An 11,270-nucleotide genomic window follows, 5' to 3' on the forward strand; every position below is an offset into this window, starting at 1 on the left:
CCAGTCAACAAGGATGGTGGTAAGGAGTCATTTGAACACTTTGTCATATTACTCAACGTGAGCAATATTCATTTCAGTATCAGAATAATTATTATATAACAATGTAATAGTGAGCAGATAATATGCCATTTCAATCCATCATAAAGTTTTAAATGCTCAGAGCCTGTGGTGGCTACAGGCGACCACATTAAGCATGGCCAAATTCTAGCTTTTGTCATTGTTGCTGGTTAGCTATAGCATCAGCATGGCAGTTATCAAAAAGAAAATTCAGTCGTCTGCATGATAGATACACAAATCTTTCCTTTAATAGAGAAGAAATAGTTTACATTCAAGTCAAAATAGAAAAATAAGGACTAAAAATACATGTACATCTCCCTCCTGTTTCCCACCCCCACCCACCTCTTAAAGTGTCTCTTTCAAGATTGAATAACAACAGACCAGAACCGTGCATTTAGTAATACAATAATGTTAACCAGACTGGGACCGCCAGCGTTGTGTGTCTGTGTGGGAGCGAGAAAAAAAGAGAGACAGAGTGAGAGAGTGGAGTGATAGCCTTGAAAAGCTCCCGAAACAAGAAATGCAACGTCAGGCACTTCCTTTCCCTGCAGCTTCACTTTCTTTCTCTCTCTTTCTCTCTCTCTCTCTCTCACACACACACACACGCACATACAGAGACACACATGGCTCACAAAGACGCTGAGAGTGGAACAAACTTCCAGACACAGCAGACACAGAGAGACAGATTCCACAGACATAAGTCACATGACACATCAAGTTAACGATGCACATGCAAATGTAGTGCAATTTAGTACAATCCGCTCTCTTAAGTCTCAGCTGGTCTAGCCAACTGTTGCCGTTTTTTTTTGCTACAAGTTCTGCCAGTTTGGTCCTAGTTCAATGATTTTGTCAAGCATACGGTTTCATGTTGCAGGACTAGGCCTAATAATAGGGCAGAGGGAACGCAGAAGACCGCTAATATAGTGAGTAATTAATCATAATGTTGATACAGTTGTAGGAGAGATGAAACAACATGCAGACAGAATTTAGTCTTTGTTCAGAGGGTAATGAAACCCATGAACAAGTCTACTAAGCCACTTTGTATGGTACTGTACAGCTACGGTAATAACGGGCTAGTATGTTTAGGGGTTGGTTATGGGCCCGATCGTGGGCTACTATGAGGACTGACAGCTACGGCTGCCTCACTGTGAGTCACTGTAAGTTACGTTTTTCGAGTATGCACTGTTCAATACACTTCAGTGCAGTTGCTAAAGAACGGTGTGGAAGAAGGGAGGATGAGAGTTGGGGATGAAGCTTGAAAGGGTGCAAAAGGAAGTGTCAAAGGGTGACCCACAAGTCCTACCCTATATGACTCAGGCCTCCAGTGGTGAAAGGGGTTTATTAAAACCAGCTCCCTCAAAATGAACACATTTGTGCTCTTCGTTTCTTGCCCCCCCCTCCTTCCTACCAATTCTTGCCAATGCCTCATGGTGCATTCAAACCTGAAGAGATAGATTTGTTTCTAGTCGCTTCAATCGCCTCACTTTGGTCGCGTTGGTCAGCGTTGGAATACAAATGATGTCGCGTCTGAATCAAGATGAAACACCTGAAAAAACAAAACCAGTGTCTCTGGACAAAATGAACACTGATTGGCTGTCAGGACGCGATGGGTGGAGTGGGGGGAGGGCGAAGATACAAAGGTGACCGTTCGCGTCGTTTGCGCCGTGCCCGGTCACGCGCCATCTCGTCGCGCGCCATCTCGTCTCGCCATCTCGCAATAACTTTCCAGGTTTGAATGCAACATCACACACACACACACACATACACACACACACTACCCCCTCATCACACTCCCGATCCCCACCGGGAATCTTTTGTTCCACAGATGTCACACCTAAAACGACGAAGGAGGAGAGGCATCACATCAGCATATTGGGCTACCTCCTCTCACACCTCCAGGGCCCACTCTCTGAGTCGGAAGAAGCCCCTGGACGCCAGAGCCTCACGGAACGTCACCGTGAGTGAGTTGAGGGTGACGTCGGTCACGGTCACCTCGCCAGGAGGAGGCCCAGGACCCGTCGCCGGGCCCCACACGCTTGACTCCGTCACCGGCGCGACAAACAACGTGTCCTCCACCTCAATGACCCTCTGGCCGATGGCGGAGCTCCACTCCTCCTCCACAGACCTCTTCTTTTGTTTTCCTGGAGGAAAAGAGGGGGCGGAATGAGTGTTGTGGCGGGTGTGGAAGCCAAAGAGAGAGAGAAGGACAGGACCATCTAAAGCAGCCAACAAACACACACCGTTTTACAGCAGAGATTGTGATGGGTCGACCCAGCTGAAAGTAATAACATTCGCTCACTGTGAGCGTGTTTCATTTAGGTGTTAGTGTACCAGCTTCGACAGCTCCTGAGCCCTCAACTTTATGTTGGCACACAGAAACACCTAAATGAAACACATCTATAAATAACATCACCTTCAGCTGTGTTTAAAAATGGAGAGAGAGTGGACTGGAAAGGTAATGGGAGGGGGAAATGAGAGCATTAAAGTGAAAAAAGAGCGAGAACAGGGGATTAAGACAGAGGGAGAGAGAACGGCAGGTAAGGACAGACAGAGAGAGGGTACAAGTGACAGCTGAACAGTGAGTCCTGCGGAGAGAGAGGGGTTGGAAGTGCACCGGCGTAGTCAGAAAGTGATTGCATCAAAGGCCATCATGTGTTTGCTGTTATTGAGTTAACCTCTCTGGGAATGACCTGGATAGCTTATCTCTGCCCTGATAGATGTTAGAAACTGACAGAGACGGATAAGATGCATTTGGCAGCAGCACACATAGACCTCTAAGTGCTTACTGGGGAGGTGGGTGTACATTAGGGAGGATTAAACCTACTTTAGAATCACCCTAAAGCTAGGGGGGGATTCCCGCTGTGGGCGCTGGGGGCGTGTTCCCTCCGCCGCGTCATCAGTGCCCACACCCTAGGTGGGGTTGGCGATAGGGCCTATCTGTGTGGAGTTTGCGTAGATACCCTCACAAAAACATGCAGTAATCCTGGTCTCTATAATGCCTCCCCTTGGCCAGCCGGGGCGCCTGATGAAGGGGAAAGGAACTGGTTGGAATACGTGTTCTTTCCATGCGCTACGTCCAAACCGGGGAAATCCCCATTGTCAGGTGAGAAGAAGCAACTTGGACTCCTCATGCATAGAAGGAAGCATGAGCTCGGTCCGTTGTCTCCCCAGGCGCGGCAGAGGGAAAGCAGAGACCAGGATTACATAGGCAATTGGCACTGGGTGAAAATGGGTTACAAAATCATGGGATAAATATTATAGAAAAAATAAACTTGTTCAAGGACCCTGTGTATAGAAATCATACTGTACTCTATAGTAGATACTGTTTTTCTATTGAAGATTACTTGTTGGTCATGCTTGTGTCAGCCTGTGTTTATCTAGTGGCCTTTTGTTTTTCCAACATTTTGACATGTAAATGTATGTATGCTGCAGTGCATGTCTAAAGATTATTGTTGGAAACTGGTTTAGCTTTAGCTTTTGTGTTTTTTTTAAAGAAATCTGGGCCAAATATGGCACGCGTGGTTATTGGGTGAACAGTGTGTTCACAGCTTAACCTGTGCTGCTGGCTGGCCCATGTATGGGCCAACTGTAGTGTGGACACACTGTTCTGGCCCAGTCCTGGACTAGAACAACTAAACAACACGCTAAGTCAACACTTAATATTAACAAAACATGTCCACTTTGTTTTTGCTTTATTATGCAGGTCATACCCTCTCTGTGTGTAACAGTTGTAAATATTTGGTGCTAGATGACAAGATGGAAGATGATTCTGACATGCACAGCACAGACAGTGACGAATGTCATATGCACAAGCTAATATGCTAGTCAGGAAATTCCACTACTGGTTCTTCATTATTCTTCTTATTAATTGTTTTGTATGTCTTCCATTGGCTTTGGCTGTAATAAAGTTTGATTGAATATGCAGACCTCCTGAACTCATCCACAGTCGCACATCAATGTATCAGCTGGTATCTGAAGCCTCATGACGGTCATGAGCATATCCCCACACTAAACTGGGTCACCTCAGTGATTAGTACTCCGATGGTTGACCGACTGACACACTTACCACTCCGAGCACCTCCTTTCCCGTCCGTCACTGTCTCCAAGCCTCCGTAGGCCCCATCTTTCTCCTTCTCCGCTGCCACGATGATGATGGAGGGGGTCTCCATCATCTCCTCTTCATTTTCCATGTCATTCGCCCCCACTCCCTCTTCTCCCTGGTCCTCCCAGTCCTTTCCTATGGGACTGGGAGGTCCCTCTTCTCCCTGGTCCTCCCAGTCCTTTCCTATGGGACTGGGAGGTCCCTCTTCTCCCTGGTCCTCCCAGTCCTTTCCTATGGGACTGGGAGGATTCGAGATGAGACACGTAAAGTGTGACCTTCTGCGTCGGCTGGTCCCATACGGAGGCTCCACAACCCTGGAGCGAGTTAAGGAGAGACGCAAGCGACGCGGGGGAGTCTCTGTGGACTTGTGGGCACTCCGGAGGTCCATGGTATAGATGGTGTTCTAAATAAAGAAAAGAAGTTGAGAGTTCTGGGAGTGGAAAGTGACACAAGAAGACTAGAGTCTAAAATCCCCCTTGACTGTACTGTTCCTTACACCCAACCAGACCAAACCGACTGACATTGCCATTCTTAGAGCCCGGTGGGTCTAGTTGGGCTAAACATGGTCAATTCAAAATTATTATTAAGAGGTAGGATTGAGGGTTATTATGTGCAACTGGGGTATAAGCCTATTTCTGTTTTCACCGAAGGAGGCCATAAAGATCTTTAAGTTAAAACCATTCAGTACGTCCCAGTACAGATTTTGTAAGGACTTTTTGGTTGAAATTACTTAGTTGGACCTTTGTTTAATCTGGTTTGTCATCCCTTCCACAGACCACCTTCAATACCTTTGATATGAGCTTTGCTTTTTCTTTGAGACTATGTTGTTGTCTTGTTTGGAACCAAAGTGATGAATAGATGTACAGATTGTCAGACTGACCAACTTACTGACAGACATAACAGTTCCAACTCTAGTGGGCCTAAGAATGGGACATCTGAATGACTAACGAGAGGTAGATTAGATTTACTGTCAAGGCTGTATCCCTCTCCCATGATTATAGTAACAACTGTTCCAACACACTTATCACCATAATACAATATTATGCAGAACATAATGTTACCTGCAGAAAGAGCCTTTTGGGCTTCATTCCTCTTCTCCTGTGTCCCACGGTTCTTTCTCTCACCTCTCTACAAAGTCAACAAAACTCATCAAATTCTATTCAATTTCAGTTTACAACAGTGCATTCCATAAAAATGTATTTGATTCGGTTACATTTTGTTACATTACATTCTCTTTCCTTTAGGGTTTTCAATAAATAACGTCACAGTACATTTTTAATTTAACTCTAAAAGAGTGTACATTTATATTTTGTAGCGTTTCTGTGGTGTACTCAGGTTTTACTTTACTGCTGTGTTCTTTTTAATTAAAATCCTTAGTGTTTCCATTGTCCTATTGTAGCTGCTGTCTGTCTTGTCTCACCTAGAGCCATTTAAGGAGAGTTGCATCACCTCCGGTTACTTCATCGGGCCAGGTCTTCTACATAGACTTCTATTGGCAAATAGTGACAAAGCTCTGAACCGGAAGTTTATCCCAGCCAATCCCTGTGTTGATTGTCTTTGAGTTTCACCTGTGTCTAGTTAGTTCCATGTGTATATCAAGGAAGTTAATGAAAGGAAAGGTCACTAATGTCATTTTCTCTATCATGCAATTCTAGTCGGCAGATTCGTAGCCACTGGGCACTAGGGGTGGGCAATATAATCGATATGGCAATACATCGCGATAGTTTATTTGCCAATACTGTATCGATACTTCAGGCCATAGTATTGCGATATTTTGAGGAAAATAAAATATGTTCCCATGCATGGGACTAACGGTAAAAGTTCGGTCCTGAGTCCTGACACTCCACTGCCTCTAGATGTTGCTGTACTATAGAAGCTACTCCCACGGTTCAGTGAGCGAGGTCTCTCGAGAAAATGGCTGCGAACAACGAAAATAATAGCATTAGAGCAGCGCCTTCAGCTTTTAAAGCCGATATATCGGCTAGTAGTAGTATCGCAATAGTATCATATCGCAAAGATTCGCAATATATTGTGATACTATTGCATCGTGACCCAAGTATCGTGATACGTATTGCATCGCGAGATTCTTGCCAATATCCACCCCTACTGGGCACTGGGTGAAATAACATTGGAGTCTAAAGGGGAACACACAAGCTGCGGGTGGCATGTGTCAAAACAGCCGTCCCCATTATTTTTTATGAACCAACCCACACCGGCGACGTCAGACGCGCGCAGTCGTGCGACGTTCACGCCTCGCCCGCCACTCCAATATGCCACTAAATATTTCCAGGCGTTGCCGCACGGTGAAAAATGTGCGCATGCTTGTCCGCAGCCGCTGTCTGTGCCCCTTATGAGTAGGGATGGAGCTTGTTAATCTTTATTGATAATGAGCACCTTATCGATCCTGCGTACGAGCGTTTTATAATATTTTGTGGAAAGATATGAGATGACAAATTCAGAACATAACTGGTATCTTTTTTTTATTGGCCAGTTAATGTGACTGACTTTGTTGCTGACCACAATATGATGATGATAATTCACAAGTGTAACAAACATAATTACCAGTAAATATCATTAAAACAATCATTCCTTAGTGTGCAATAAGTGTTAAATGGCTTTATATTATTGATAGTACTGTAATAATGTCTTGATCGCCTCTTGTCTTTATCGTTTAAACATGATCGATAACAAGCTTGATAAGCCCAAAGCTTATTGATACCGGGTACTCAATAAATCTGTTATCGGGTTATCGAGCTACCCTTGTTTAGGGCTCCATCCCTACTTATGAGAGCCAGCTGGACAGCTTATGAACAAACACTATTTCTGAACGATTGAGACCTTTATCAAATACTCGGCTCAGGACATATCACAAATTGTTTTCTGCTGTGTACGCTGTATAATTGAATAGAGGTATCTAAAGAGCACAAAATACGTTTCTGAACTAGCTAGTATTTGCGATACTGTCCACCATTTCCTTTCTAGCAACCAAATCTTGCGATACCTTAAAGTTAATGTCCTACTATTTGTCACATACATTGCTGTATGCGAAATTTGTTCTCCGCATTTGACCCATCTCTTGCGGGGGCGGTGAGCCACAGCAGTGCCACGCTCAGGAATCAGTAGTGGTGATCTAACCCCCCAATCCAACCCTTGATGCTGAGTGCCAATAAGCAGGGAGGCATTGGGTCCCATTTTTACAGTCTTTGGTAAGATCAGGACCAGGGTTCAAACCCCGACCTCCCAGTCTATAGGGCGGACACTCTAACGACAAGGCCACTGAGCTGGTAAGATAGAAACAATACCTGCCACTGTTTAGATGCCTCAATAAAAACAAGTGATTAGAAAACAACCTGTGATATGTCTTCTTTTGAGCGGTGGTCACAACGCTCCTATATGTGGCCGTGTGTGTGGGTCTGTCTGTCTGTCTGTCTGTCTGTCTGTCTGTATGCGTGCGTGTCTGTCTGTATGTAGCCTGTATGTAGTACCTTTTGTGACCACACATGTTAAGGGAGGGGCGCTGTTGTTCAGGCCAGGCCAGACACCACACACACACACACACACACACACACACACACACACACACACACACACACAATATATATATATATATTTGTTTTGCTGTTGCGCAGCCTCCACGACCACCGCTCAGTTCACACGGGTGTGATTTTTATATTCCTGAACGGATTATATAACAAAGGACGCAATCGTTCAGAAATAGTGTTTGTTCATGAGCTGGTCCAGCCGGCTCCATTCATTCCAATGTTCTGTATTTCATCGCACTTCCCGTGCGAGTTTTGCCACCCATAAGCGTTATGGCACATCAACAGCACCTAGCACGTCCTTTCCTTTCATTAACTTCCTTGGTCTATACCAGGGATGTCAAACATATGGCGGCCCGAGGGCTGGATGATTCAATCCGGCCCCAGGCTTGTAGAGCATACATTTCTGTGCATTTAGGAAAAGTACGTCTCTAGCCCATTCCTGTCAAGAGTTATGATTTTTTTTAAAGAATTCTCTCCCCTCACTCACCCACCAGCTGCCGACAATTGAGTTGATTGATTGGAATGTTAAGTGATCAGCACTCTCTCTCTCTCTCTCTCTCTGAAGATGACGGCATTGCTAGGAATGGGGGGAGGGTGGGTCTGGCTATGAATATTCCTTGAACATACCTGCAATATCCGAATTGTACTCAAAGATTACACATAATAGGAATGAAAATTACCGTATTTTCCGGACTATAAGGCGCACTGGACTATAAGGCGCACTGTCAATGAATGGTCTATTTTCGAACTGTTTTCATATATAAGGCGCACCGGACTATAAGGCGTACAAAATAGACGCTACCGTTGCGTTATGCATCCAACAGATGGAGCTGTGCTAAAGGGAATGTCAATGAATGATCCATATATAAGGCGCACTGGACTATAAGGCGCACTGTAGTAAAGGCTTTTAAGTGCGCCTTATAGTCCGGAAAATACGGTAATGTTAAGAAAATAACTTATTTTTCAAAACTTTGAAAAATAATAAAAGTTTTATTATTCACTGATATTTTCTGAATATTCCATTATTGTTCATTACTCAAAATAAAATAAAATACAAATATTTTTTGTCCTGCATCAAACAAAATATATTGTAGCAATTTACAAATTATAGCAGGGACTGTATCAGGAATTGAATTATTCTATTATAAAATGATTTATTTTTATTGGCATTTAACTCTTATACTGCTTTGGACGTTCCTGTTCGCCCCAATTCTAGAGAGTGAGCCGCGCCAATACGGCCGTTCGTTCGTTTACCTTGTTGATGTCCTTAAGCTGATGAGGGGTCGCGCCGCCGTGTACTGTAATCACATGGCGAGCAGTGATGGTCTTAAAAATCCATTATGCGTTAACATCAACGGAGACCAATTCTCTTCCGTGTTGATTTTCTCTGGTCCTAAGGCTCTCTGGCCAGTGACTGCTCTCAATGTAAGGGAAGCGAGACCGGCCAAATTCACATTAATGGCATGACGCCGCCCTCTGCTGCCTGGTCTGCGAAAGTGCAGACCAGGCACTTTAAAAAAAAAAGAAAAAAAAAAAGAAAAAAAAAAGAATGTCTATCTATCTACTATAACGTCGCAAAGGTAAGCCGCTTTTTGATGGCACCAGACCCAATAAATAAATAAATAATCTGGCAGGGAAAAAGTTAAAAAAGAATTCGTAGCAAATTTCTTGTAGGCTTCAACTGTAATACCAATAATGAAAGTAGCTATTTTACTTAATAATTATAATATAATAATACACAATTTATAATATGATATACTGCTATACTGCTAGCTATTAGCAGTGACTGAGACAACAGGAAGAAAACAGAGCGAACATGTGCACAAGTGTGCATGCCATCCGATCCGTGACTGGTTGCACCGTTGCGGCCCTCATCAAGTCACCTTTCGTCCAATGCGGCCCTCACCCCAAAATGAGTTTGCCCCCACTGGTCTATACTGTATGTTTGTTTGAGTGAGTTATTGTTGGATTCTCTGTTACCACACTGTGTGTTGTGCAGAATAGAGAACAGAGACTTTGTTTGCACTTTTGAGTTGGAGTCTGCATTAGTTTTCATGCATTTTTGGACAAGCTTAGAAAAACTTTGAAACATGTCCACCTGGGCTGGGTCCCATATTACATCCCCCGAGTCAAAGTAATGCTGATGATTGTACTGTGTGGGGTTGTATGTCAGTTTTGGGTGAATTGGGTCTTACCTGTCTTCATAGGTTTGGACCAAGCGTTGGTCTAGTATGTGTTCCTCTGGTTCCCAAGTGCTATACCTGTGAGGCAAATGTAAAGATTGTACAGCACAACTAATGAAGCACCTCTTCATTAGTTTGATAATGCATTAATAATGATTCAATCAATTTGTATTTGTATTAATCCATCTATCCCTCCATCAATCCTTCCATCTCTTGTCTGTACATTTACATTATGTGCATTCATACATGTACTGTATACATACTTTGGCGGCCATCCTTGCCATTTCAGCAGGTACTCCACATGTCCCTGTTGAAAATCAGGTGATATATGTTAGAGAAGTAGAGTAGCTACACAATAGACTATTATCCAGGAGGACAGACCACCCAAATGTCTTGTGTGCCCTTCTACACAATATAAAATAAACACATTGGAATAGTCTTATGTTTTCTATATCTCTGGCTGTCAGAGTTGTATTATTACAGCATACCTGTTGTAACTACTCATTGTTGACATTGGCTTTGTTTTGAGTTGTTGATCTCACATAGCCTATTTAGCTATAGCCTATCTACTAGCACACACATGACAATCCTGAAAGGTGATGCTATTAACAGTGTAGTCAACCTGCTGAATTGATTTTTAGTTGAGAGGGTGTGAGTGTGTAGGATATGTTGCTTTGCTCCCTATCTAAAATGTACCCCCAATTTTTTGGCTCCAAATCGGGAAAAAATGGGCTCAATCTTTAGTGCTGGATGTGCTCTAATTTGTGCCGTAAATTTTATAATTTGTGCTGCTATCATTATTGAGATATTCTACAAAACACAACTGTTCTGCTCCTATCTTCTACAATGAAACACTGCTGCTCTACACCGCCCTCTGTAGGTCAATCAGTATACTGCTGCTAAATCTGCTAATTCAACCATATAAATATGTATATGTTACGGTTAGTTTGGGTAACTCGGTTAGACTGTGGTAAGAGCGCTTGTTTTGTCGTTCACCACACACCAATCACCACCAGATGGCGACGACAGCCATTCACTAGTGAAGGCGCTGACGTCACTCGTTTGCGACTCTCTTTCTTTATTTACTAGCCTAGCCTAGCCTAGCCTAGCCTAGCCTAGCTTGCCCAGGCCTTACGGCCTGGGCATAAATATAACGATTGCATTCACCACGGCTTCGTAACTCGCGCGGCGCTCCGCCGGCCGCGCGGCCCTGGCCCGCTCTTCGCGGCCACTCGCGCCTGCGGCGCTCGGGGGGGAAGAGCAGGACCAAGGTCCGCTGGCCTTCGCGCCGCTTGCAATGTCGTGGACAATCGAGCGGCTCCGCCTGGAGGACGTTGTTGTGGCGACCGCTTGTTCCGCCCCGTGTCGCACGGCGAGCGCTCCGTT

At 44.3% G+C, this 11,270-nt stretch overlaps 1 protein-coding gene across 1 annotated transcript in view; it reads right to left on the reverse strand.

The window, feature by feature from the left end:
• Positions 1–283: 283 nt before the first annotated feature.
• Positions 284–11,270, reverse strand: part of cbx7b (chromobox homolog 7b) — a 14,495-nt gene continuing 3,508 nt past the window's right edge. Inside the window, exons 2-6 of the mRNA XM_080747948.1 lie at positions 10,148–10,191; positions 9,897–9,962; positions 5,221–5,287; positions 4,124–4,562; positions 284–2,198 (exon numbers count right to left, since the gene is read on the reverse strand). Of these exons, the coding sequence (XP_080604074.1) occupies positions 1,945–2,198; positions 4,124–4,562; positions 5,221–5,287; positions 9,897–9,962; positions 10,148–10,191 (870 nt within the window). The 3' untranslated portion in view covers positions 284–1,944. The remainder of the gene's footprint in view (positions 2,199–4,123; positions 4,563–5,220; positions 5,288–9,896; positions 9,963–10,147; positions 10,192–11,270) is intronic.

Source organism: Nannobrachium achirus, assembly GCF_963921795.1.
Source record: "Nannobrachium achirus genome assembly, chromosome: 18".
In the NCBI taxonomy this organism is placed as follows: Eukaryota; Metazoa; Chordata; class Actinopteri; order Myctophiformes; family Myctophidae; genus Nannobrachium; species Nannobrachium achirus.